Below are 27,819 nucleotides of genomic sequence, written 5' to 3' on the forward strand. Positions count from 1 at the left end.
CTCCCTTTTGACTCTGTTACAATCTGCATTTGGGTTTCATGTTTACTGCTGCATTACTGACAGTTTCTGATACAAGTATACGGTTCTATAGCTAAGTATATGTTCTTTTATTATAACAATTGACATTTAATGCTATTCTATGAAGCTAATCACCATCCAACCCTGCCTAATAAATAGTGAGAGCTTGAGGTTTTGGTTGTATGAATGGTTGCTGCAAACCTTGTCCTTGCAGCCACTCTATTCTGTGTCCACAGTCCTCCTCTTATAATCAAAAGAGGCTTGCAAGGCTGACTACAGCTTTCATTTTCAGTGCAGAGAAGGGCACTAAGTAACTTGTCTAGAGAGGGGCTTTGGACAAGGGCCTGTAGGGACAGGCCAAGGGGAATGGCTTTAACCTGCCAGAACAGGGGAGATTGAGATGAGCTCTTAGGCAGGAGCTCTTCCCTGTGAGGGTGCTGAGACGCTGGCACAGGGTGCCCAGAGAAGCTAGTCATGGTATGGTCCTTAGAGAAGCGTCTTGCTCCTGGGAAGCAATAATTTTCACTTGATCTCTTTGCTCTCACGTCTGGTTGCTGATTGCCTTTTCAGTGCTATACAAAATAGGCCTTTATTCACTGTGAAATCTGCTGTATTTTTCATTGGCACAGTGTTTTTATTCATTAGGGCCAGCCTTTTTAGTGACAGGTGAGTAAGCTAGAGCACGCTGCTCCATTTCATCCTCAGTGAACATACACAAAGCAATTGTTTCCTTGGATTCCAGTTTTTCTTTTGCCCTTTTTTCCTTTCAAACATTCTCGTAGTTCAGCTTTTGCAGTGGTGAAGCAGTTGTGTAGGGTTCCTAGCCTGAGCTGTGCTGATGTATAAGCCGTGCCATCGCAGCACAAGCTGCAGGAAACACTGTTAGCAGCATCCACATTCCCCGTTTCCCTAAAGAAACCTTGCTGCATGGTTTAGGATGGGCCTTTAATAAGGACAAACCATTCAGTATGAGTGTGAGAGCTTCGATTGTGCTCTGTTTTATTCAAGCACCAGAAGAACTTTCCTGCTGCTTGTGTCTGGCTGCTGCAGTTGTACTCAAGTGTGCTGTTCTCATAGGGCCAAGCTGCTTGCAGGTATACCTCAGAGACAAGGACAGTGACAATACTCCGCAGTAAAGCCTCTTTGAGGTTTGAGAAGGTGCTTTGTATGGCTGTTAATGCAGGCTGAGAGCCAAAACTTGATCAAATGAACACAGCTACAAAAAATCCTTCTCTGTTTTGCTCTTTTGCTTGCTAATATCCCTGCCACCAGACCTGATTCAGTGTAAGTCACACTGGTGCAGACAGGGATCTGTGGCTGGAGTGAACAAAGAGTATATGCGCTCTTCTTATTTTCAGGTTTCAGAATCAGTTTTCTCCCTGCCCATGGATATTGCAAGCAACTACTTATGTCCTTCCTGGCAGCAGGATGTGGGCAGTTTGGCTGGGGTGTTAAGGGCAAGCTTTCCCTTATGGTGCTGAGGTCTTGCAGACACAATCCTTGTGTTCTGGAAGGATGGTTTGCCTGCTGCCAGGTGTCTTTTGGAGGCATCAGCTACTGTTTCTGACTGAAAATGTCACAGTTTGGCTTTCTCTGATTGAAGTATCCTGTCTATCTGTTTCTGGCATTAGGTTGCTGGAAAATGCATCACCAGATGTGTCAGTGGGGAAGTAAAGTTGAGACTGCTCCTGAAGTGGATGCTGACAGTAGACCTGTTGCTATAGGTCATCTTGCTCAGGATTTCATTGAGCATCCTATAAGCTGATCTCTGATACTCTGGCAAGTGTCACAGCTATGCTACCACAGTCATGTGCTGGTCAAGAGGAAGGGTTCAAAGTCTAGCCTGTTGTGATTGACTGCTGTTATGTCTGGCAGATGTTCCTTGTTCCATTAAAAAGAAAGTGTTTTGTTTTGTTTTGTTTTGTTTTGTTTTTCCCTCCCTCTTAGGTGGAACGTATTGGGTATTCAAGGAGCCTTACTTAGCCTCTTTGTGGAGCCAATTTACTTCTCTAGCATCATCTTGGGGAGTTTATATCATGGGGATCATCTATCCAGAGCCGTATACCAGAGGATAGCAGAGATAGAAGATCTACCACCTCTTTATACACTCAACAGACCTTTACTTAGTGGCAAGTATCTAATGGAGAAGGCCGTGCCGGTAACTAAGTCTGTTCCCGTAGCAATGTGATTTTGCAGTTCTCAAAACCTTGCAAATTATGTACTGTGAGTAAACTGCTTTCTGATTACAACAGAGAAGTTATGTTCTAAACCTAATATAGATACCTGGTCAGAAATACCATAACATCTTCATGAGTTAAAAGGTGGAAAGAACCGGGGTGTGAACCTTTGGATGCAGGTTCACATAATTGCTCTCTAGAGCATGCCCTAGCAATATGAGGCAAGTTGAACACCCTGGCTTAGTGAAACCTCTTCCTACCCATGAAATAACGTGTTAGCTGTCACTGTTGCTTCTCTTGCCATTGCAGATATCTGTTGAACAACCACATCTTTAATCAGTATGTCAAGATAGACACGTTTGATTCACCATTTCTAGATCTATAAGAAACTAAAAATGGATGGGGAGAACGTCTCAGCTGCATTGGTTGTGTTTTCTTTTTATCATCAATCTGTTGGATGCAGCATTAGCTTTAATTCGCATGGCACCCAACTTGTTTGTGTGACCCCGTAACCATAATACTGTCATTTCCACTTTGTGGAAGGTTAAAGTAATAAAGGTTAGAGTATTAAATATACCTGTCAGACAGCAATATGGCAAGCCCCAGACAGGGTAGTTAGTGGTTGTCTTCTGCAGTTGCTGGTGAACATTTAAATACTGCTCTTTGGCTTTAAGCTGATCCTAGGCTCTAGTGTGGCTAAGAGGAATGGCAGTGTTTGAATGAACAGGTTGTAACTTCTCATTGAGCTGTGACTTTCAAAGGGAACTTTGGAAGTGTCTTAAATCCTCGAACTGCTAATTAAAGTAATGCTAAACCTGAGATTTCTCATCCTCCCTCTCGTGGGCATTGCTTTATTCTGTAGGACTTGGCTTTTGGCATGTGTCTGTTTGTTTTCCAGAAGCAAACAGATAACACCCCCCAGTAAAAACCCCACCAAACCCAAACCCCCTCAGTATTTTAAAGCTTGTTTCAAATTTGACGTTGACATTGAATTTTTCCAATAGATTTAAGGAGGGATTTAAAGAGGATGTTGAATAACGAGCAGTTCTTTAGGTAAGCAAGGTAATGAACAAGATGTCCTGAACTAGTATGCGCAAAAGCGTTAAGTAAAACTTTCTCCTTGTATTAGCAAGTAAGTAACAGTTAAAAGACTCACCGTACCAATCATTTAATAGTAGTATGGGCATAGTAGCTGGCGTATGATCTGATTTGGGGGAATTTGGGTCCAGAGGAGGGCCACGAGGATGATCAGGGGCTGGAGCACCTCCCGTTTGAAGAGAGGCTGAGAAAGTTGGGGCTGTTCAGCCTGGAGAAGAGAAGGCTGCGTGGAGACCTCAGAGCAGCTTCCAGTATCTGAAGGGGGCCTACAAGGATGCTGGGGAGGGACTCTTCATCAGGGACTGTAGTGACAGGACAAGGGGTAACGGGTTCAAACTGCAACAGGGGAAGTTTAGATTGGATATAAGGAAGAAATTCTTTGCAAATGCTTCTCTTATTTACCTTGTTAAATAACTTAGTGTCATCACCCATCTTACTCACCTTGGCTTTTCCCCCAACACACGCTTTCCAGATCTACACAGAGCTTGAGGGTCTCTATCTGTGTTGACTCTTCCCACGTAGACCATCTTCATCCAGATGTCCATTAAGTCTGTTTTTAAGGCAGACATTGAAAAGACAGGCCTTCTGCTCCCTGGGCTCTCTAAGAACTAGTGTCACACTGGCCACCTCCATTCTTCTTTGTTGAGTCTTTCCCAACATTGTTGTGTTTCCATCAGTGCCCAGCAGGGCAGAGTTGTAGTTCCTGCAGCCTTCCTGCTGTAGAGATCGTGTTTATGGACTGGCAGTCCCTGGCACACCTCTGATCTCCTTTAGAATTGGAGTCGTGCTGGCTGCCTTCCGTCCTGCAGAACTGATGCGGTTTGTGATGAGAGGTTACGTACCACGGCCGCTGTTCCTGCTGCTTCATCTGTAGTTTCCTTGTTGGAAGCTGAAGACTTCAACCACCCCAGCAAGGGTGGTTATTAGGAATGTTCATGCCCCAGCACTCCTCTGACTTCTGCCTACGTTTGCAGTTTTGTTTTCTTTCAAACAGAAATAAACCCTTCAGCAGAACCTTTGGTGATTTTTCCGGCTGTTTCCTTGGTACCTGATCCTCCTGTTCACATTGGTGGTTTTCAGCTCCCTGTCTCCTTTTTAATGAAGTTTTTTGGAGCTCTGTCCTCAAAGAACCTCAAGCTTTATTATTTATGTAAGCCCTGGCACAAAGAGCTATGACTTTTGCTTATTATTCCCCATTATAATGGTATTCAACAGTAAGTTCTGAGCAATGTTCTCTAAATAGCTTAGTTTTCAATTAAGTTTCAATATCAATTTTCAAAGCAGAGCAAAATATTTTACTTCCTATCCTAGCTTTCTCTCCCATTACTAGTTTCAGCTTATGTTCATATGTAGGTTTTGAGGGGGAAGATACAATCCACCTGAAGCGTTATCAGATGCTTTGCTTTTGAGATGACCTTTATTCCTTGTCAATGCTACCCGTGATCCACCTTCAGGGACTCTTTTGCTGTCTCTCCAGGGTTCATGCACATCATGAAGCAGCTGCGCAGGGTGTTGTTATTTTAGGCTGTTTGACATTCTCTGTAAGAATGTATTTAATTCATCAAGATAACCTAAGGAATGCAATTGTATAACTGCCATGGAAATGTGCGTACTGGATGGTCAGCTTCCTTGTGGTTTGCTTGTGTGGCTCCTTGTGATGATGTCTGAGTAGCTGATAGGGCTGTGGTGTATGGAACAAAAGCACAGGCATCATTAGATGAAAGAAAACCCATGGCTGACCCGCTTGGCGTGTGGTGGCAGCTTCTTAAGCCCTCTTGCCTCAGTAGTTTTTGATCCAGAGTTTTGTCAGCTTGGTTCTGTTTCACGTGAGCTTCACAAAAGCCACCTGAATTGATGTGCTCTTGAAGACTCAGAGCTGACATTCGTTTTCTGTGCACCCAAAGTTGACAACGTCTGAGGTGTTTGGGTGCAAGCCTTGTGTTGTGTAGCTCGTGGAGTAGTAGTGTTTGTACTTGAGTGGCAGAGGACAAGTTGCGTTGTGCGTGAGCAGCTCCAGTTTACAGGAGGTGCGATGCACGTGTCCATTGCCAAGCACTCAGAAGGACCTCAGATGTTGTGGTGAGGACTTCTTGACTCTCATCTTGTCGTAAAGCCCTGTTCTTGTTGGGTCTTCCTCAGGTATTGCTTGTGTGATGTTCTCAATGGTACCTGCTCTCCTGGGTGGGTCAGTATGTGGATCCCACAGCCCGATGTACAGATAGCTGAGTATAGGTCCATGGCATCCTGGTGTATTTTAGCTCCTGGATGCATCTCTCCTAAAAGAATCCAGAAAATACCTCTTCAGGAAACTTCTGTTCCAATTCTTAATTTTTTTTCATCTTTTATTTTAAGAGAATGAGGAATAATGGAGTTATTTTTTTATTATTTACTTATTCATGTAATTACTGGTTATCAGTCACAGTGACCAGGTTGACATAAACCAAGCATAAAGACACAACAGCTTCAGGAAGTTCAATGTGATTGATACTTCAAAATGCTGATTTATGAAAGGAGGAACTGATTGTGGCAAGCAAACTGAATGTTGCTGTGTTGCTCAGACCGCGTAGGTCTTACATGAGACCTGGCCTACATGAGCCAGTCCTGTGCTCTTTGTGTATTAGATTGCATTTCAGATATCAGCAAGAAAGACACCCTGCTGCAACACTTAGGTTCAGTTTATACAAGTTCACTAGATGTTATGAAGTGTAGGGCTTAGCAGAACCTCAGAGTACATTTGAAACAGGCTCTCAGTGAGAGTTGTGCTAATGTAAAAATGGGATCTTTACTTACTAGAGAGAAAAACTTGCCCTGTTCCTTTGCTCTCCCCTGGTGAGAAAACTGAGATATCTTAAAGGTGGAGTTTTTCTGCCTCTGTAGAATCACAGAATCAACCAGGTTGGAAAAGTCCTTTAAGCTCATCCAGTCCAACCATTCCCAGCACTGCCAAGGCCACCACTGACCCATGGCACTGAGCCCTCATCTCCACGGTGTGTGAGCCCTTGCAGGGACGGTGACTGCAGCCCTGCCCTGGGCAGCCTCTTCCAATGCCTGTAATGTCTGCAGGATCAAACCTGATGTGTTCCTCAGGTTTTCCATTGCCCACACAACCCAGGCTTGCAGCCCTGGGTGCTGCTTGTGGGTGCAGAGCACACGCAGGACAGGAGTTGCCCGTGGATGGCAGCAGCTGCCATGATCTTCAAGCATGGTACGGTGGTCATTATATATGGTGCATCTCTGCAGTGCTGATGTCCTTCACCCTTGGGTTAGGCTGCTGGTGGTTTTGCTTCTCCAGCAGCAGAGATTTAAGCCATAGTTGAGAGGTGTTGCCCAATTTAATATCTGAGCAAAAATGATCTGAGTCCTGTGGTTCACCATTTGTAGGCACTGTCAGTAGCAATGGGCATGTGGAATGCGGAGGCAGCTGAAGCACAGCTGGATTTATGCTGACAGACCAGTTCTGGCATTCTGCAGAGGGTGCTGGGGATAGGGCTCACTCATCTCAACTTGAATGCCCACAGCATCAGTGCTGCTGCCTGTGCTATTCAAGCCACGTCCCAGCGTCATAAGGAGGAGGAGATGGATCGATAGATGGATAGCTTTTAAAGCAGTTCACTCAACTGCTACTCAGCTGTAGGCACCTTCGTGCCTTGGTTTGTAAGGCATTCTGCTGTCCCTGCTCTGACCTAACTCCGTTCTTATGAGGGAAAGTGAAAAAGCACATTGTAGGCGCTTCCAAATCAGCACAACCTCTCTGAACAAGACTGCAGTCCAAGGCTGCTATCTGAATTGTAACTGTGTTTAAACATGGCCAGTGTTTCACACTCACTTTGAAATAAGTGACATGCACCTAGGTTTTTACAGCAGCAGTGAAAGGGAATCAAGTGGAGAGTTACAGCTGCCAAAACCTCACAGTATCTGCTCTTGCCTATGCCCAACTCATCCCATGACTGAGTGGGCTCTGAGAGCAGTGATTTCTTGTGCAGGAACAGCAACTTCTTTTCCCTGCTTCATGATTGTTGTCATAATAATTAGTTCATTGGTTTGCCCTATCAGCAAGACCAGATCCTCCTTAGATGGCTGTGGCGAAGTACCCATGTTAGTGTCCCCATGGACCCTTGCCACAGACCTCTTCATGAACCCCTCCGCTGAGGAGGCTGGTTTATCCCAGCCCTGCTGGGAAGGACAGGAGGAGAGAGCACTTTAGGCAGGATGAGAATGAGATGTGCATGGCAGGATCTCCAAGGTTAGTGACAAATCTACAGGAGAATGCCCTCAGAACAAAAGATGTGCTTGTAGGGCTCTGAGGGATGTGATTTCATAGCTCTGCCTTACCCATTACTCCCCAGTAAAGACGAAACTCCTGAGTTGGTATTTCTTGTTGCCATTAACCATCACTTTTCTTTCAGGTATTAGCAATGCAGAAGCCCGTCAACCAGGGAAAGCACCAAACTTCAGCGTGAACTGGACAGTAGGAGACACTGGTCTGGAAGTTATTAATGCTACAACCGGCAAAGATGAAATGGGTCGTGCATCTCGCCTTTGTAAGCATGCTTTTTACAGCCGCTGGATGCGTATTCATGCAAAGGTACATGTGCTGGAGTGCTGGGGTTTCCGCTGCTTAATTCCTAATCAAGTATCTTCGAGTATTCAGAAGCCTCTTTCTGAGCCTGTTTTAAGCTAAGCCTGATGTTAGCTACTGCTCCATGTAGTCATGGAAAAGAACAGTGGTGGTTTGGAGCTTGTTCTTCAGTTTGATGATGTCTGATCCAACATACATGCAAGGATCTAATAATGCTTGGTTTCTAGCTAAGTAAACAAAGGGTGCTATCTCCTCTGAGCTTGCCTTCTCATTTTAATGTATTGGGAAGGATAATCCCAGTTGCATTGCAGTCCAACCTACTGAGGTTCTGTCCTCCCACAGAGAAAAGCTACAACAAAGGATCTCTCGGTGGCTTTTAAATGTTGAGATCGCTTCCACCAAAGGAAGACAATAACCCAGAGAAGGCAAAAGGCAGGCTAGTGGTGATAGTGGTCAGGGCGGCATGGTGCTTTGGAAGAGGCAAACAGTGCAGTTGGGTGCTGGGTACAGAGCCCTGATGGCTGGAAGGAGCAGTGTTGTACGTGTCTGCCTTTGAACATTTGCTGTAGCAGTTCGTTATCTTGTTTCAATAGTGGAGGGGTTGTTAATAACTCACTAATAACTAATTAATCACTCATTAATAACTGTTTGGCTTAATAGGCTTTTGTCTCTCTTCCTTTCTTTTGTCCGTACAGCTTTCCTCCAGCTTGCGCTCAAAGATCCTCAAGCCTAACCTGTACCACGAAACCAAGCAAGGAGCCACTGAGTATCAAACTGCCAAAGAGTGTTTGTTTAAAGCATTCCTGAAGGCAGGACTTGGAGCCTGGGTGGAGAAGCCCATCGAACAGGATCAGTTTTCTCTGACGGTTTAATCCACAGGCTGCACATCACTTTGGAAAGGGGGTTGTTCTGGAAATTCCAGGTGTCCAGCGTTGCTTTCTGGCGTCTCCTCAGCCGTCAGAACATCTTTTATCCTGTTTGGAGTTGGGTTCTTCCTTTGGTTTTCATTTGAAACTTCATAGCAACTGGTTCTGTTTTGCCTGGCTGTGGAAACTCCACGCTGGTCTGACCCATCCTGTCTTTTGTTACGGGAAAGTAGTTTCTGGTGTATTTCTAGGAAGACTTTCACTGTAGAAACCTCGCGGTAAGGCTGCTCCTACAGGACACGGCAACTCATTTTTTCTGGGTTAAAATCGTTTCTTTTTTAAACCCAATGGCATCAAATGCATGAGGAAGTGGAAGTTTCTCCAGGTTTTCCACCACGTTTTTAGGAAGTAGCTGATTTTTTTCTTATCAAAGAAAATAGGTGACAAAGCTGAGTCTGCTCCTCCCTTAACTTGGTTTTGAACTGCAGATATTTGTAGCCTGTAGACCACAGAGCCAGAATGGAGTCTGGACAGCTAGTTTTTCCCCACTTCCTTGCTCTTGAAAACCAGCTGCTGAGAATCTCCTGTCTTTGATGTATGTATTTATTAGTCTGTGACCCAGTTTTTAACATGCAGCTTTTTATTCTGTTTTTAAAAATACATTTCCCTCCCATTTACACACATTGTGAAGTCGTCATGGTGTATTTTTTACCACTGGAAACTGGAAACAGCAGAATAATTCTTTGTCAGTTAAGAAGTTTAGTCTATAATGTGCAGGAACGTGTTTAGAAGTAGGTGATCTGTATATCCCAGGAACCCATCACAGTACAATCCTAGCGGTAATATGACAACTTGAAAAGGAAATGGCTTATTTGAAGGGCCTGAATTGCCAAAACCAGGCACTTCCTGGGTATTAATTGCTCTCCTCTTGGAAATCAGAAGTTCTTGTATGGACAAAAAGTTGTTAAAACTTCTTTCCTGTGTTACACCTGCTTTCACCCAACTTGCTGTGTCTCTGGGGTTTCATTGCCTTTTGTGTTTACATGTGTGATGGTCTTCATGGAGCTGATTAGGTAAGTTGCTCTCAAAACGGGCTTTCGTTTGCTTTGATGATTACTTAGAAAGGTGTAGACACTTCTGCTTTATGTAAAAATGTAGGATAGAAAGGAAATATTGTGAGATCCGTTCGATTAACTGGTGTAGAGAAGGCATTTTTCAGAACACTTTTTAGAACCTGATATTTAGGGGCGGAAGAGACAATGTCCATTATCGCTCCTCTGCTCACATGGTGTGTGTCCAAACGCTCGGCTCATGCCCATCCAGGTAGCACCTCTGCTTTCCGAAGAGCATCTCAGAGATCCTCCATCAATCACCTTTGCAGACCATGAAGGTGATGCTTCGTGACATGGGAGCCTGCTTGACAGAACCCAGTCGGTGCTCCGCTGCTCCTGCTGTTGGGTCCTGTCCCTCTGCTCTACTGCCCCTTGCCTGTGCTGCACAGGACATCAGATCAGCGGGCTGGTCCGTGCTTTGGAGTCGAGTCAAGGGTTACTTTTAGACCCACATTGGGTCAGAGATCCAGTTTAGAGTTGTGCCGGTGCATCTGCAGAGGCAGTGGAGAGGAGCTGTGGGTCCCTTCAGCCAGCTTCACGGGCAGAGGCTGTCCTGAAGCTGTAACTGGATTTACTGTCCCTCAATCCCAACACCTCCCGGGGGGGTTAGCAAGTACTTGGGGTGTTGGAGATGTAAAGCCACTTGTACCAAGCATGAATGCCAAGAGATGTGCTGCCTCATTACTGCTCAAGTAGGAGCCCATTTCCAATCTGAAAGAGTGATCAAGCCTGAAAATCACTCGTGCATTAGTTGAAGGCTCTGGGTTAGTGTCTTTGGAAGTAACACACTGAGGTTCAGACAATGCAGTTTTGGTGGTGTAATGGGTAATAGCTCTGGGAAGGCCAGCAAGGCTGTGGCTTACTGATCCCCTTGGAAAAGTCTGATGCTTCCAGATGGCTCTTCCGGATGCCGCAGGACCGAACGTCACAAGCTGCAGTAGACAGGCTGTGTTCATCCAGCTTCCTCCTTGACTTCAGCCACCCTGTCCACTCCTCATTAAACCCCGAAGCATTCCCCTGGCCTCTGCAAGCCTGACAAAGCTTTTGTCCTCCTCATCCGACTGAAGCTTAGACTGACCTATTCTCAAGGTAAAGGGGTTCTAACCGTATGTGGTCAGATTTCGCGCACCTGCCTTTGAGATCAACCTTGTTCGTGGTGCGGGAGTTGCGTTGGTGGCTGCAGTTGGGTATGGGCAGGATGGAGCTCACATCGTGTGCTGTTCTTAAAGTCATTACTGAAGTTCTGTGAAACACCCACTTTGAAGGGGCTCAGTCTATTGATAAATGAAGCCTGTTGAGAACCTCCAGCCGGTTACTTTCACCCATCGCTCTGAAGTGCTCATTCAAAAGTTGGTGTCTCTCTGGATCGTCTGTTTCTTTCGATGACGAGGAAAGTATTAGCTCAAGCTATTTTTTTTATGAAGTCACAAATATGAGCAATATATTTAAGTATTATTTATAGACATAGTTTTTTAAACTGTTCTAAGGAACGACTGAACTGAAAACTGTAAAAGGAAATAATGTTCCATGCCAAACCCTTTTGATGAAGGAATGGTGTCAGGTTATTTATGAGGAATGAGTTCTCTTGTTTATAATTCCGGGATTTTAAAAAGTATAAAGTTTTCCAGGATTGTATGCAAATCTCTATCTGTCCTTTGGGAGTCAATAAAGTACTGCTTGGCTTCCTTCACTCGCTTCTTCCTTTTTGCGCACCTCGTACGTGGCAGGGTCGTGCTTGCTGATGCTCCCGTGTTCCTCACAGATTACTCTCTCCGAGCAAGAATCCAGTGATTTATACAGTGCCCAGTGACTGCAGAAGGCAAGGCAACTGCTGAGCTTTGTTGTGGCTGACCTTTGGGAGCTGCACGTCTCCATGGTGGGTTGGGGTCTTGTCTGAAAAGCCTGGGGTGGGTGGGAGGGAGCTGGCTTGCACTGGGACCTGCAGTGCTGCTCTGGGAGCTGCTTTGCTTCTTTTAAATGTGTTCATTTTCCCCTTCTCTTTGCATATGAGTGTTTGCCTCAGGATCTTCAAACGACTTAAAGCAACAGGTTCCGTGTTGGTGAACACTTGAAATCTAATTGCAGGTGTTTTTCTCCAGGTGACAGTCTGGATGAAGTCTGTAGGTTAGTAAAATAGATCATTTTAAACATAGATGTTTGAAATATATGTGTTCCATGGGATCGTTTTAAGAAAACTTGGGTCTAATGTTGAACACTTGAAACACGGGTCATGGCTGTACTCAGGACCTGGCAATATAACTACAGATCGTGTCTTACCATTTGAGTGTGAAGTGTATCGTGTGTGGGACCTTGTTGGCAACTGTTCCCCCAGCAGCTCAGATGTTCTCACACTCACAGTGCCCACCCGCCCTCATGTAGTGATGGTAAATGTGACTCTCTGGGCTTAGGAACATCCAGCAGGGGTTTCTGTGCAGTTGGCAGGTTTGGCCTCCTCACCATAAAGCAATCTTTTCATGACTGGGTACTGGCACAGGTTGCCAATAGAGATGTGGATGCTCCATCCCTGGAGGCATTCAAGGCCAAGCTGGATGTGGTTCTGAGCAACCTGGTCTAGTTGAAGATGCCCCTGCTCATTGCAGGGGGTTGGACAAGATGAGCTCTGAAGGTCTCTTCCAACCCAAACCATTCTGTGATCCTATTCTATGATCCTATTCTATGATTCTACAGCATAGGAAACTCAGGAGTAGATGATTTGTGTGTGCCTGTACTCTGTATATCCTCTGAAGTGGCTTGTGGCTGAAAGCCTGAGGATCTCTGAGCTGGTATGGCATTTCTGTAGTCCCATTCTGGGATGCCTGAGTACTACCTGTCTGAGGGAAAAACCCAGCTCTCACCCTGTTCTCCCACTGAAAGGTGCTTTATTTCAAGCTGTTGGTTCATAGAGCTTGGTAGCACAGAGCAGAGCATGTGTTTGATGGAGGAGCAGCGCTGCCTTTTGAAACCTGGAGAGGGGCTTTGGACAAGGGCCTGTAGGGACAGGCCAAGGGGAATGGCTTGAACCTGCCAGAACAGGGGAGACTGAGATGAGCTCTTAGGCAGAAGCTCTTCCCTGTGAGGGTGCTGAGGCACTGGCACAGGGTGCCCAGAGAAGCTGTGGCTGCCCCATCCCTGGCAGTGTTCAAGGCCAGGTTGGACACAGGGGCTTGGAGCAAGCTGCTCCAGTGGAAGGGGTCCCTGCCCGTGGCAGGGGTTGGAACTGGATGGATGAGCTTTAAGGTCCCTTCTAACACAAACCAGCGTGGGGTTCATCTGTGATTCCAAAGCAGGAATGATGGCATGGGATGGGATTTCTGCTCCCTCCTGCTCTCTGCTGGAGAGGCCCTTGGGCAGGGAGTGGAGAGCATGTGGCACATGAATTGTCTGCTGGCCAGTGGGTGCTTCTCAGCCACTGCCTTTCCCGGAGACACTGCAGCACAGGCAGTCCCACCGGCTCTATATCCAAGGCTTTTAGGTGTGTTGGACTTGCTGCCATTCCCGTAAGGAAACAAGTGGTCTGAAGCACTTTCAACAAGTTTGGTTTGATCCCCCAGGGAAATGCTTCTGACAGGACAAATTCTTGCCCTGGTTCTGTTGAGCTGGTTATGGCCAGAACGATGCAAACCAATCCAGGCTGCAGAAACAGGCAGTGGCTGAAAGCCTGAGCCTGTCAGAGCTGCTGGAGAAGAGGTAGGACCCGGATTCCTCCTTGGATCATGTCAACGTAGAGTGGTTTTCAGAACCTTTGCAGCCAGAGGCCTGTCCTGTTGCCCATTAACTGTGCCAGCAGTATTTGGATGGTTATGGGGTAGATATGTTTTGTAGGTACATGGTTATGTCTGGAAAAGAGGCACTAAGAGCCATGGTGTCAGTACCGAGGGCAGAGGGAATGATGTAGAAGAGTTTGTGTTCTGTGGAGGGACAGATCCACAGCTGAGGGCGCTGCAGTGGTTTGGATGTTTTTAATACCCTCAATATTCTCATACCCGTGCAAGTTTTGTTGTCATTTGGCTGAGCTGTCTTTAACAAATTTAGGATCAAATGTGTGTGTGAATATGTATTTATACATCCAAATATATAGATCTTGCTGTATATTATTTGCATTAAGCAGTTACTCTTCCCAGTCTTCCTGTGTGACAGTGTGAATACAATAGTTTTACCTACCTGGTATAAGGATATTAAAGGCTACTCTCAGATAACAGCACAACCCAGCGATTATCCTAAGCAATGACTGTTTTGCGTATTACCTTGCTTTGTTTAGTTCATGTTTGTATAAAGATTGAAAATATAAAGAGCTATCTCCTTGCTAAGTTTCATCATTGTTTCTGTATGGTGCTATCGCTATGGAGCACAAAAACCCTAAGGGAAACGTCACAAAATGCTGTGCGTGTCCTTAAGGTTGTAGTGTTGGTTACGTCCTGAAGAGCTAAGGGGGGAGTAAGCTGAGGGCAGAGTGCTGAAGCTGCCAACCTGATCTCTGAAACTACAGCTTTTGCGAAGGGAAAGCAGGGGATGGATGGAGGGGTCCCGGGCTTGGGACTGCACAGAGCAGCCTCATGTGTTGGAACTGAATGAGTTTTAAGGTCCCTTCCAACCTGAACCATTCTGTGATTCTATCATCCAAAACCTGGGCTCTGAATTGCATTTCCAGGCTTTGCAAATGCCCAGAATCCTTGTGATTCACCTCCTGGTTTGGGTTGGAAGGGACCCTAAAGCTCATCCAGTCCCAACCCCTGCTACAGGTAGGGACACCTTCCACTGGAGCAGCTTGCTCCAAGCCCCGTCCAGCCTGGCCTTGAGCACTGCCAGGGATGGGGCAGCCACAGCTTCTTCAACAACATCTTCAATTCCCTGCAGGAAACTGTTTACCAAAAGAGGGAAAATCACTCCTGCCTCAACACCCAGCTCTCAGCAACCAGTTAACTTAGTCCATAGGCACTATCATCATTCAAAGGCAACCATGGCTGCTTTGATTGGATTTATTCATACCCGCAAACCCTACTCCAGTACTGGTTGCAGGAGAAGCTGCTCTGGTCCAGCATGGATCTGGAGACACGGCTCTGCAGCTGATCCCGGCCTAGTCTATCTCCACGTTCTGACAGAAAGGTGATGCTGGCAGCCCAATGGCCAAGAACAGAGCCTGTATTAAAACCAAACGCAGCAGGCTCCTACCATGGCTGTGCAGAGTTCCCCTGTGGCAGGGTTTAGCAGCCTTCTTCTGGACTCTCCTGTCTGCCTACATCCTTCTGGCAGTGGGGGGCACTGAGATTTACCAGTCTCCCAGTGCCAAGGGCCACGAAAGCTGTGCTCGCTAATGCAGCCTTGCCAGGACACTCAGATTTTATCCAGGTTACCTATGCTGGATCCAGGAGACAGCAAAATGTGCAGTGAGAAAGAAGCAGCACAGACAAACACATCACATGAAATGCTACAAAGCTTTTTATTGTCATACTGAGGTATACATAACACAGAAGATGCCACCGCCGCTTTCCGTGTGCACAGGTTAAAGGAGAACATTTGACTTGGTGGAAAAAGGCACTGCTTTGAAGGAATACAGGGGTAAGAACAGGAGACCTGGTGCTGAGACTGCCCGAGAAGTCTGCCCAGCTTCTGCTGCACTCGCACAGGAGGAAGTGACAGAATTGTGTGGCAGCATGTGGGAGATGTCCACGGCAGGACTGTTCCATGTGCTCCCACTCAAGGCAAGAGGAAAGAGCAAAAGGGTCCACTGGCAGTGAGGTAATTCGGTAATACTGACTTTAAGGAGCAGTGTCTGCTTCACCTTTTGAAACCTGTCTCCTGGTCCACTTTTGAGAAAGGTTTGTCCTGCTTAACAGAGCTATGCAGGCCTGCAGGGTGAAAAGAGCCACCTGAAGCACAGCGTGAAGCAGAATACTGCCCAGCAGCCAATTCTACAGAGCAGGAGACTGCAAGAGCTGCAACAGATACCCCTACAAAGCCCTCCTCACACGGGAGCTGCATTTCACTTGTGGCTGGTGGTGTAGCAGAGGGTTCTTCCCCTGTACCAACAACCAGCATCTCCATCAGAGCACAACCTCGCCTACCACGTTCCTGATGGCTTATGCACATCACCTCAAGGCCCAAGGACCTTCCCTGTCTGTGACTGTCCTCAGTTTACTCCTTTCAGTTTGTGCAAGGGAGAAGTGCAGAAAATCTCTTTGCTGCATCACTGGGACAACCCACGTGACTGACATGGAAACTTCCCTGCTCCCCAGCAACCCATCACCCTCGCTGACCTGAGCAACTGGATGAGCCCAAAAGGGTGCTGACATCTGCATCAGTGCAGCTGAGCAGGCTGTTGGAAGGACTACGATGGGCTCAAAGAGTTTCCTTTGTGAAGGTAAAACATAGCAAGAAACAGAACCTTTCTTTTACCAGCCTACAAGCCCTACATCATTCAGACCCACTGAGGCTGCTGTTAATGCCGTTGGTATTCAGGTCAAAACACCTCCTCCTTTTCTTTTATCAAGCACTGACTGCATTGGACAATTTAAATGTTCACAAAATACTGCTCGAAGAGGGAAGATTTCCCCAGAGAATGACAGAGTTTCCACACAACCTGCAGCTCACGTAGTGCAGGTCACAAAAGAAGATGGGGTTTTTTTGCCATCAGAGAGGCAAACAGTAAACAGGACAAAAAATAAAGACAGAAATAGAGTATTTTAACTCATAAAAGTTAAAACTGCCCCTCTTCCTCCTCAGAACTCAGTGATTTACTTCGTTTGGTACCTGGTTTCAGGACAAAGTTTTACCTCTCAAGTCTCACTTGCAGTGTCTGGTGGTTGTCTGTTCGTGGCTATGCCAGGTACTGGATCCCAGGCTGACTGCAGTTTTCTTGCTCCCATCCCTGCCTAAGAAGGTGAGTATTGCTTGTTCTTCAAAGCAAAAAGATCAAGTAACCACCAAGAAGAGGGTAGAGGACACAGCTGTAGTTTGGTTAAAGGGAGGGATTTCCCTGGGGTGTTTCCTTATTCTTTTGTGCTCACCAGTGCTGAAGTCCTTGGAATTCTCTGTATTTTAGTACACAATTTTCCAGTGAGTTGGCTGCTCACAGTTTTTCTCCTTTTCGCCACAAAACCGGTTGTAAGTTGTTTTTGGATCGAATCCCAAGATCTCCCTTTCCTCATGGATCCGGAAGGAAAAGGTTGAAACTGAGGTGCCTATAAAATACCTGGGAAAAGCAAGCAAAAAGAGCCTGTGAAGGAGCAAGGCTTTAAAATGGAAGTGATTCATTTCACTCCAATAAACTTTAATGATCATTGAAATTATATGAAAATGAAATTATCAGATGTATGATGTATAAACACATAATGTAACTGTTATCATAGAAATGTAGACTGCTTTGTCTAGAAGGGACCTTAAAGCTCATCCAGCTCCAACCCCTGCCACGGGCAGGGACCCCTTCCACTGGAGCAGCTTGCTCCAAGCCCCTGTGTCCAACCTGGCCTTGAACACTGCCAGGGATGGGGCAGCCACAGCTTCTCTGGGCACCCTGGGCCAGTGCCTCAGCACCCTCACAGGGAAGAGCTTCTGCCTAAGAGCTCATCTCAGTCTCCCCTGTTCTGGCAGGTTAAAGCCATTCCCCTTGGCCTGTCCCTACAGGCCCTTGTCCCAAGCCCCTCTCCAAGTTTCCTGCAGCCCCTTCAGGCACTGGAGCTGCTCTCAGGTCTCCCCTTCAGGAGCCTTCTCTTGTCCAGGCTGACCCAGCCCAGCTCTCTCAGCCTGGCTCCAGAGCAGAGCTGCTCCAGCCCTCGCAGCATCCCCAGGGCCTCCTCTGGACTCACTGCCTTCTTCACCAGCTTGGCAAGCCTATGACCTATTAGACATCTATTATAGGTGTAAATCAATTATATAAAATCATGCCGTTTTTGATTTGTAAACAACTACATCTGGATCAAAAGCAATACTCAGTTTTGTGACACTAAGATTTGGTTCCTCAATAAAGTCAAATTTGCTACCTTGCATGTGCACAGATCCACTGGTCAATCACAGCCAAGCCCCCATCTTTGTAGAGCTCCAGCTCCTCCCACGAGGGTTCAAATCTCACCATCTCAGGCAGCAGTTTCTTGAGCAGTTCAACCTCTGGAAAAGGAAAAGATACAAATCTATTTGGCATTGTAAAGAGCAATTTGCTGCTGACATAAAATGTGTTCAAGGAGACCCTCGGTGGGCAGTTACAAAGCAAGAGAAACCAAAAGCTCCCTTACAATGTTTGCCAATGTCAGAGTATTGCAGAGGGAGAGGACACACTGGGGCAGGAATGTGCTGCTGAGAGGAGCAGTTCTCAAGGGTGGGGAAGCCTGCAAGGGTACACCACTAGTCTTGCTGTCTAATCCTACAGGGTAGTTGTACCAAGAGGCCTTTCCTGACAGCAAGCTTCAGATTTGCTATTGCCAATGCCATGCCCTGCAGGGTTACTTTAACATCCCACATTGAAACAGATCCTTAGATATTATGAGGAGGGAGATGCAGCCCTGGGATAAGGCCTGAGAGGTGAAGCCCACCCTTGGGGGTGTCTAAGCCTTGGCCGCTCACAGCCTAGTGTGGCACTGGGGGAACCAAGGGGAAGGCTGGGTGGTGACTTCAGAGGACCCTTCCCACCAGCACATCCAAGACTGTCTGCAATGCTAAGGAAGAAGGTGAGATGGAAAAATTGGAATGAGGAACAGGCATATTCAATTCCGAGTTTCCCACTGTAGAGACCATCAAACCTCCTATAGGGAACACCAAATGAATGGTATTCAAGCTGGAAGGAAGCAGCTGCCCAATCCTGTTCAATTCCCCATTCAGTGATGGAGGCACACGAAGTTCCAGTCATTTATGAAAGCAGAGTGGTGATTGCAGCCCTTGTTGTCAAAAGGTATCAATCCTGAACTGACTATAACCTGCTTACCCTCCTCGACAGCATCAGTGGCTACAAAAACTCTTTCAAGTTTAAGCATCTCCAAGAGGCTGTGGATTTTCTTTACAGCTCCTTGCAGGGAAGGCACGTCTTCTCTGTGACCCCAGATGAAGTCTTTCCTTCTGAGATGAACCCCAAGGTATGGACCACCTAGAGCTGTGCCCATCTTAACCTAAGAGAGAAAGATCAATAAGCCCTAAGACTCAAGACCACCACTATTCATTCACACTGAAAAGGCCTGAATCTCTGGACGTGGCACTGAATTACACCAGCTGCAGAAAGTAACTTGGACGTGTGGGGTAGCGGTATTTTGGGACACATGGTGATGTTTTGACCATGGCTGACCTGCATTATGCAAGAGAAACTAGAGTGTGAAACCTTTGTATGCAAATACTGCTCTCCTTGACCACATCCCACGAGAGCAACAGAAACCTGGCACTCGGAAGTCTCCATTAACTCATGTCACAAGGGAGAAGAGGGTAAGTAGAAACAGGCACATCCACCTCAACCTGAGCAGGGAGAGCCAGATTCACATGGCTCTTCCAATATTCCCTGCAGTGTACAGCCAGGAGTACACAAATGAAACAAATCATTACATTTGGTACGGGAAACAGACTGCTGTGATTTTACCTTCATCTGTGTCCAGTCCTCATTGTAGTGAGTCCTGTCTGCCTCATCGGTGGACTGAAGGTGTTTGTTCCTAAACTCATCTCCTGCTACACGGAGGTGTTTAGCAAACACCATGCTCCGACGGGTCTGTTGGAATAAGAGCAGATGTGGAGTAAGAAAAAGGGAGAGCTGAAAATGACTAAATGGAGATGGTTTCACATACACAAAACTTCCAGGATGCAGTTACTTCTGACACATCCATACAATACTACAAGCAGCAATTTCTAACCTTTCGTCTGAGCTTTGACTGTTTAACCCTACTCATAACTATGTTTATAACCAGCACACCTGTCTGACCCTGCAATACAGTAGTTATTTACACAACAGAACCTAATATACCAAATTAAACATTCTAGCAATACACTTCACCTTTGGAAACACAAGCTGGGCAAAGACTTCAGCTGGCAAAACACCTGTGAGACAAAAACCACCTATGGCAGGGGGATGGATGTAGATGATCTTAAAGGTCCTTTCTGACACAAACCAGTCTATGATCTATGAACGTGCCAGCCTCTTTTCACCTTCTCCCAGAGCAGCTGTTTCTCAATATGCCAGACTCACTGTGGCTGAACTGGTTTCTCCAGACCATTCAATAAGACACAGAGCAGTTTAAGGCTTCTCTTAAATCCATCACACTGGTACCTGGAGATCTATGCCCCTCTTGATATTTAATGGAATTAAAAAAGCCTGCTCTTCTAGCATCTTTAAAGAGATCAGCGCTGCTTTTCCAATTCCAAATCCTCCAGCAAAACATTTATATTTATACATTTTATATTGTCCCTCCCCATGGCACGGGGTTGGAACTGAATGACCTTAAGGTCCTTTCCAACCCAATCCGTTCTATGATCCTATGATTCTCTATCGAGGGAGGATGCACACAGTGTCTGCTGCAGAATGCTCACACTGCAGTTCAGAGACATTTTCACTTCTTTTTAGAACATGTCAACACAATACTCCTGTCAAGTCAAGCCTTTGGGTACCTTACCTGAGCTATGCTGAACCTGCTATGCCCAAGGGGCAGCAAACATGTACACAACCCATGGCAAGTGCAGTGCACTGGGAAGGACAATGAACATCTTTGAATGCTGTGCTTGTGTCAATCACCTCCAGACCTGGCTTGTTCCAATTTGTCAACTTCCTTGAGACAAGAGGGCATCCTTCAGCAAGATTAACAAGAACCTCAGATGTTATCCACAGAGTTACTGAGGAAAAAGCCAACACCAAAACCCATGCAGGTTGTTAAAAACTGAAATAAAAGAAAGAGGCCTGTTTCTAGTGTTAAATAATTTTGAGACAAGTTTAAATCGCTGAGGTGATGTTTACCAGTGCCACTGGTAAGAAATGTGTGTTATGGCTTTCACATCTGCTTTTACAGGCTCTGAAATGATACCTGGGTTGCCTTTCTCTGTTTGCAAAGTCACTTTCAATGAAAAATAGTAATCAGCAAACTACTGTTCGGTCCATTTCTGACAAAATATGCCATATACCAAGTGAGTAGTCAGATGTGGGCATGGTTTAGTGGTGGGCTTGGCAGTCCTTGGGTAGCAGTTGGAGTCCATGATCTTAAAGGTCTTTTCCAACCTAGTGGATTCTATGATTCTATGTTTGTATCTTACAAGACTGAGGTCTATGTAAGTTATCAGTAATACGAGAGTCACTTTCTCCTAGAAATGCTACAAATATCAAGCACTCCACACTGTGTTCAGTTTTGCCGTGGCTGAACCTTTCACTTCGCCTTAACATTTTTCACGGAGCAATTATTTCACCACAGACCCCTTGGCTGAGGCCTCCCAAAGTGCTCAGTGTTCCCTTAAAACCTGTGGGAATTTTGCCTTTGAAGCCAACGGGGAGACAGTTACAACAAACAATATTGAGCATGTTCAGTAATTCCTTTGAAAACTCTGATCTGCCCAGGGAAGAAACTGCACAAAGGCAGCTCCCTTCTCGCTACAGATGTGTTGTCCTGTGCCACTGAGTCTTTGGGGACAAGACACCAGGACATTATTGCATTACATTGATCCACAGCAGCCTGAAGACCATCTTTAGCATACATTGCTGAAACATAAGACACAAGTTACTTGAAAAGAAACCCAGAGCAAAACTGAAGCCCGTCTCAGTCACTGAATTGTTATCAGAACCAAGCGGAAAGGCTAGAGAAGCTGGCTGGAAAATACTCACGTTCCAATAATCTCTCCCTCCGTAGTGGTCGTGAAGAAGGTTTTCAGCTCTGTCTAACATCACTGACCTATTAAAAATTGTAAAACTGAGTGCAGTGCCCTTAGGAATTGAGCGTGCATTATGACGATACAGTTGCTAGGACAAAACACAAGCTACGATCTGTTTTCAAAGGGAGCACAGAGGGGAATGAGGGACAGGCTGCCAATCTGTTCTGTGTAAAGCACGTTGTGACCCATTACTTGCTGGGAGAGAAGGGAACTGTGCCACTGTGTGTTCCTGCTCTCCTCCTTATTAAGTGGTGCCCTTAATTCTGACCGTTAAACACAAACAAGCATTAATAATTCCTCACATAGTCCTCACAGTAGTTGCTGCTGGAGAAATAAGATTGCCAACAGGGAGAGTGATCCAAAGGGGAAAAGCGACCTATAAGATGATGCTTGGCCTCTCTGAGCATGTGAGAGCCTCTTGGAGGAAGCATGGGTTACGCTCACAAGAGTAAAACCAGAGATGATGTTTTCCACGTGTGGAATAAATTATCCTACAGAAAAACAACAGATCAAAGAAGACACAGACACCACAAGAACATGTGTTAGCACTAATATTACAATGAACAGTCTTTGCTTTTCATGAACACACACAGTTGAGGATCATGTACTGGAAACATAACTGCACTATCTAAGTTTGAAGAAGCAGGAGAGTTTTGCGTATCCAAGAACACAGGGGATGTAGGCTCAGTCTGTGCTCCAAGCACACTGAATATGAGCGAACACACAGAGAAACACTTCTGCTGAAGGGGGTCAGAGTCATTATCTGGACCTTCTATTAAAATGAGAGGAAGCAAATAACAAATCAACTTCATTTTATCACTGCTGATAATCAGCTGGACACTTGCACATGAGGCTAATCTGGAAAACAGGCCAAGTTGTGCTGGTGGAGAAGCAGCACTGCATTTAACAGGAAGCTTGGAGATGAATCAGACTGCACACCTGAAGAGTTATAGTATAGTACTAGGACCACACAACTAATTGTCTGCCCAAAAGAGCAATAAGGGAGATCAGAGAGGTGCAGGTCACCATAGCCATCAGAGATTTCACCTATCCACAGGTAGGCAGGGCAAGTGTCACAGCAGGATGTGATTAAGCAACCGCAGTTTGAGACACTCTCAAAGAGTTCCATAACCAACTGGGCAGGGAGCAGCTCCTGACATTGTCTTGAGCAGAAGCAAGATATGGCCCAACATCTCACAGTGGAAGAGCTACAGGGGCCATAACTCATCTTCAGCATCCTACTGGATCAACAATGGCCAAAGGAACGTTACTGCAGTTGCATTCAGCTTCAAACAGGGGACTATGCAAAAGTGCAGAAGTGTCCAAGTGAAGAAAACAGAAAAGCTCATAAACTTCATGAAGTTAAACAGTAAAAGATGATAAAGTAAAAGAAGAATTTGAGCATGAAGAAATAAAAGCCTTTAATCCTAATGACAGGTCTTCATTCCAATACAAAGAGAAAGGGAATTAAAGGCTTAACAAGCACTTAGAGACAGTAACATCACAACAGAAACATCTCATGTGAATTTTTGCACTAGGTGGTGAAGCTGGGAAGATTCACAAGCCAGAACTACTTTTTCCAGGGGAACTCATCAGAGAATGTGTCTCAAACCAAAGCATCCATAGGAAATGTCCAGGAATGGAACAGCAGGACAAAATGAACCAACAAATGGCCAACACCTAGCACGCGTTCAGCCAACAGTTGTCAAGTAACCCAAGGATGAAGCAGCTGCACCACTCATTCTGGTGTGCAGCTTCTTGCTTGAAACTGCAACACAGCTTTTGCTTTGCTTTAGTGTCTTCAGTTGTTACAGGGTCACAGCTGACTGGAAATACTTCACTACTGGGATAATGTTAGCTCCATCTCTCATGTAAGAGCTTTGCCTTCTTTTCCTCTGGTTATCCTCGTGGCATCTCACAGCAGAAAGACAAAGCATGCTGCTTGCTTCTCTAAACCCAGCTTGCACTATCGAGGATGGACATCACAGGAGACCAGGCACTGCACCTCGTGATCCAAGATGTGGGCTTGGGAAACACTGACTCCACTCTGTTCGTTCCCTCTTAACCCAGCATTGAAGGATAAAGGAAAGAAAGATAAACACAAGGTGGCAAGGACATTTAGCTACTGGAGAAAGAATGTGAAGGAGCTCAAGGCTACTTCCTCTTAGCTTTTAGCACTGCAGCATTTACCCTAACTTACAGTTAGGTGTTTCTTACACTGTAAATTCCTCTGTAATGCCTTTAATGGTTTATAGTAACTCAGTGAAGAAGCACCACAACAGTGACACATAGCCTGTGACCTCCCCCTGCTCTTCGCACCTGGCGATGTTTTTGTGGGCACAATACAAGTAGTAACACAAGGCAACTCACTGTGCTGAAGTGTTCTTCAAAAGGATGGGAGCCACGATAGAGGCAGATCCTTGGACAGACAAACAAGAGACATTTAGGCCCCGCGTTTCCTCGTAACCCCAGAACCATCCCCTGAAAGGGAACACAAAATACTGATTCACAGGCAAATGTCTCACTAAATACAACTAAAAAGAAGACTAAAAGGACCGCTAAACGTTACCTGTAGTACTCGTGTTTGTCTTTGGAGTACATAAGCTGATCAATGCATGGCCTTTCATCTATTTTTTCTTCCCATGTTCCTTCTTTCCATCCTTCTGCGTAGCCTTGTAGGACGTAAATCTGTTCAATAAAGGGCCCACCTGACTCTGAGCAGAAGGCAAAGCACTTGTGAGCATGAAAAACCACATGATAAAGGTATGAACTAGCACTGCCTGCAGTTACAACTCTGCTAGAAATGCTAATATTAGACTACTCTCCCCTGTTTTCCCTATAAAAGAAAGTTGTTCTGTGTGAGCCAGAAAAGCTCAAAGGGCCAGGGGATGTGACAACCTGTTACTCTCACTCAGCTATGAGTGATTTAATGTGCCACAGAGAACTGAATCACCATGGGAATGTACATTTAGAAGCTAGGTAAAACACACTACGAGGCACAGAGGTTTTCAGGGCTGTAGGTAGCTGCTGTGGGAAGACTGCCTCCAAGAAAATGACAAGTAAAAGCCCTTTTCCCCAAAACATCAGGGTTTCTTAATGCTAAGGGACAGAGATCCCTTCAGAGCTCTTGGCAGAGATGTGGCGTTTTATTTCACATATAAGGATAACAGCATATAGATAGGGATAAACCTGTGAAGAAACCACCTTAAACATTTAGTCCAGTGTAGACTGTATGATTCCATACTCTACCTGCAAGGAACTGCTCGTATTCAATGACAGGAATGTTCCTGTTGAGGCTTGGGAGATCAAAGAACTCAGACCAAGGGAGCCGGACCTGAAGGATGTCGGGGCTCTGCCAGTGATAAAGACGTCCCCAGGGAGGCAGAACTAACACCCAGTTTTCACTTTTCAGCAAGGTCTTTAGAAGGGAAGCAATGCGAATGTACACATCTCTGCGGAGGTTGAACCCTTCGGGAGGATTTACATCATACAGAAGGTATCTGCGGAGAACAAAGCAGTCTAATTACTTCAAGGAGCTTAAAACTTGTGTGTTTTAATCCTTACCCCACAAACATGCCACACAACTGTATTAAGGTGGAGGCTGTTCCTCTTTCATGAATTTGTGGTACTCAGAAGATGGAAGTGGACGAAGCAGAGGAAGGCCGTGGTGCGCACTGTAGTGGCTGGGGGTCTCCTCATGGGACACCATCAAGGTGACACACAGAACCAACCAGGTTGGAAAAGCCCTTGAAGCTCATCCAGTTCAACCATTCCCCAGCCCTGCCAAGGCCACCACTAACCCATGGCACTGAGGCCTCGTCTCCACAGTGTGTGAACACTTGCAGGGACGGTGACTGCAGCCCTGCCCTGGGCAACCTGTTCCAATGCCTTTGGGGAAGGAATTGTTCCTCAGCTCCATCTAAACCTGCCCTGGTGCAGCTTGAGGCTGTTCCTTCTCGTCCCATCCCTTGTTCCTTGGGAGCAGAGCCCAGTCCCTCCTGGCTCCATCCTCCTCTCAGGCAGTTGTAGGGAGCCATCAGGTCCCCCCTGAGCCTTCTCTTCTCCAGACTGAACCCCCCAGGTCCCTCAGCCCTTCCCCATCACACTGTGCTCCAGCCCCTGCACCAGCTCCATTGCCCTTCCCTGGACCTGCTCCAGCACCCCAATGTCTCTCTCGTATTGAGGAGCTCAGAACACAGCATCATCAGCCTTTCCTGCAGAGCGGCAGGATGCGGGCCTTCAAGGAGCAAACTCTCAGATGTCTTGCCTGTCCGGGGGCAATACGGTATGTGGTATGACTGGTGAAATGACGGGCACGTTACTCAGCCTAACTCCTGTGCACCAAACGTGAAGGTGTGAGTACACATTCAGGAGGGACAGGGGAAAAGGCTGCAGCTGGGGCCAAACTCAGAGCAGGAAAGCCCCTGTGACGGCTACAGCACCTTCCAGAAACCAAACCCAGCACCAGCAGACGATGGAAGACCTCTATATGCCCACCAGCCCACGGCTCAGGGGGACTCCCTCGGGACACCATGCAGGGAGGCTGCGCTGACAGGAGAGCCCCGGGGCCGGGTGTGCTGCGCTGAGGCCCGCAGGGGGGAACCCGCTCTTCACCTGGTGCGCGGCGCGGCCGCGGCGGCGGGCAGCGAGGAGGCGGCGTGGCCAGCGCGGAGGGCGGCGGGAGGCGGCTGCGCGGCGGCGGGCGGAGAAAGGACGAGCACGGCCAGGCCCAGCAGCACCAGCGGCGGCGGCAGGCGGCATCCGCAGCCCTGGGCCGCCATCCCCGCGCCGCGCCACGTCCGGGGCGGCCCCGGTCGCGTCCCGGCCCCTCGGGGCGGCCCCCTCAGAAGAGGCCCGCGGTCAGGGGCCGGAGGCTGGCGCCGGTGAAGCGGTTCAGCTCCTCCAGGATCTCCACCTCCTTCCGGTACATCTGCGGGAGAAGAGACACCGTCAGCGCCGCTGGGTTAACGGAGTCCGAGGCGAGCCAGGGCCGCCGGGCCAGCGGCTTCCCGATCACAAAGGGGGATGCTTTCCACGACGAGAGACAGCCGCACACCGCACACCGGTGAGGTGTGCCGGGCATCGCCGTACCTGTTGCCACTCGGCTTCTGTGTTGTGCTGGTAGCCAAGCAAATGGCACAGTCCGTGGGCTGCTGTCACCTGTGCGAAGAGACACAAGAATAAACGACGTGCTGAAAGGGGCTCGGAGCAAGCTGCTCTAGTGGAAGGGGTCCTGCCCGTGGCAGGGGTTGGAACCGGATGAGCTATAAGGCCGCTTCCAGCCCAAACCATTCTGTGATATTATGAAACTGCACCCCAACGCTGTCAGCTCCCTTGCACACACCGCACAGCCGCGTGGTAAGAGAAATGACCAGGGCTAGCCCCGTACCCCATCGTTTCCCATGTTGCCATTACTTGCAGCAGGGAAAAGCCGGTACTCTGCCCTGCAGAAGGACGAAGCCCAGGCAGTGTCCTCCCGCAGTTAAGCGAGCTTTAAAACACAGCGTTAACCTTCCAAGGGTAAACCTCCTTATTCAGCCTGGCCGGGCTAGGAAAGCGGCAGCCGCTACCCTATCCCCATGGGACACCGCACGCTGCCCTTGTCCGCAGCGGGAGGCCCGGCGGCCCCGCTGCCCGCGGCGGTGCTCACCGCCAGGACGCTGTCGAAGTCCTCCCCGGTGTCGCGGCACTGCTGATGGATGTACTCCACCCCCAGGAAGATGTCCCCCAAGTTGTACTCGTCGCGGCAGCGCGGCCGCGGCAGCTCCCCCGGCGCCACCCGGTGGAAGGGGAAGGAGAGGACGTCGGTGGGCTCCGGGCAATGCCGGTACGCGCCGTTCAGGCGCTTCATCAGCCCGTTGCCGGCGCACACCACTCCCACATCGAAGCGGGAGGCGCCCAGCGCGGCCCGCAGGGCGCACACGGCGCGGCGGAGCGGGGCACGGCGCACCGGCACGGCCCGCTGGGCGTTCCGCAGCGCCACGCTCATGATGGCGGCAGCGGTGGCGGCACGACCTTGCCCGCCCCTTCCTTCCTTACGGCCCCGTTCCGTCCCGCCCCGCCGGCGGCGCCCCGCCCGCTGAGGGGAAGCGGCCGCCCGCCCGCCGCCATGAATGCCGGGGGCCCGTTCCGCGGGCAGCTCGGCTTCCCGCCGC

The 27,819-nt window shown here is 47.6% G+C and overlaps 2 protein-coding genes across 5 annotated transcripts in view; one reads left to right on the plus strand and one right to left on the minus strand.

Moving 5' to 3' along the window:
- ADARB1 (adenosine deaminase RNA specific B1) overlaps positions 1-9,419 on the plus strand; it is a 57,553-nt gene extending 48,134 nt beyond the window's left edge. For both annotated transcript variants that reach the window (XM_080632004.1, XM_080632005.1), the window contains 3 exons: positions 1,966-2,147; positions 7,700-7,878; positions 8,568-9,419. In XM_080632004.1, the coding sequence (XP_080488130.1) occupies positions 1,966-2,147; positions 7,700-7,878; positions 8,568-8,744 (538 nt within the window). In that variant the 3' untranslated portion in view covers positions 8,745-9,419. The remainder of the gene's footprint in view (positions 1-1,965; positions 2,148-7,699; positions 7,879-8,567) is intronic.
- Positions 9,420-15,280: 5,861 nt separating this feature from the next.
- POFUT2 (protein O-fucosyltransferase 2) lies at positions 15,281-27,764 on the minus strand. 3 transcript variants are annotated; one of them, XM_080631989.1, is made up of 11 exons: positions 27,315-27,764; positions 26,721-26,824; positions 26,279-26,623; positions 24,914-25,164; positions 24,234-24,378; positions 24,035-24,145; positions 21,618-21,684; positions 19,401-19,526; positions 18,762-18,942; positions 17,827-17,950; positions 15,281-17,039 (listed from the first exon to the last, which is right to left on the minus strand). In XM_080631989.1, the coding sequence occupies exons 1-11, from the start codon at positions 27,651-27,653 to the stop codon at positions 16,886-16,888; spliced, it is 1,947 nt and encodes a 648-aa protein (XP_080488115.1). In that variant the 5' UTR covers positions 27,654-27,764; the 3' UTR covers positions 15,281-16,885. The 3 variants fall into 3 exon arrangements, with proteins under 3 accessions (XP_080488115.1, XP_080488114.1, XP_080488113.1); XM_080631988.1 differs by having other exon boundaries at positions 26,279-26,594; positions 26,756-26,824; positions 27,315-27,670; XM_080631987.1 differs by lacking the exons at positions 26,721-26,824; positions 27,315-27,764 and having other exon boundaries at positions 15,281-16,743; positions 16,855-17,039; positions 26,279-26,583.
- Positions 27,765-27,819: the final 55 nt, after the last annotated feature.

Source organism: Psittacula echo (assembly GCF_963264785.1).
Source record: "Psittacula echo genome assembly, chromosome: 20".
Lineage (NCBI taxonomy): Eukaryota > Metazoa > Chordata > Aves > Psittaciformes > Psittacidae > Psittacula > Psittacula echo.

Excerpts from the sequence above, each read along its gene's own strand:
- POFUT2 (XM_080631989.1), bottom strand. The coding sequence starts at position 27,653 with ATGAGCGTGGCGCTGCGGAACGCCCAGCGGGCCGTGCCGGTGCGCCGT. Across the intron at positions 26,825-27,314 it reads ACTTCGACAGCGTCCTGGCG|GTGACAGCAGCCCACGGACT; the intron begins GTGAGCACCGCC and ends CTCTTCGCACAG. Across the intron at positions 21,685-24,034 it reads TTGAAGAACACTTCAGCACA|GTCAGTGATGTTAGACAGAG; the intron begins GTGAGTTGCCTT and ends AATTTTTAATAG.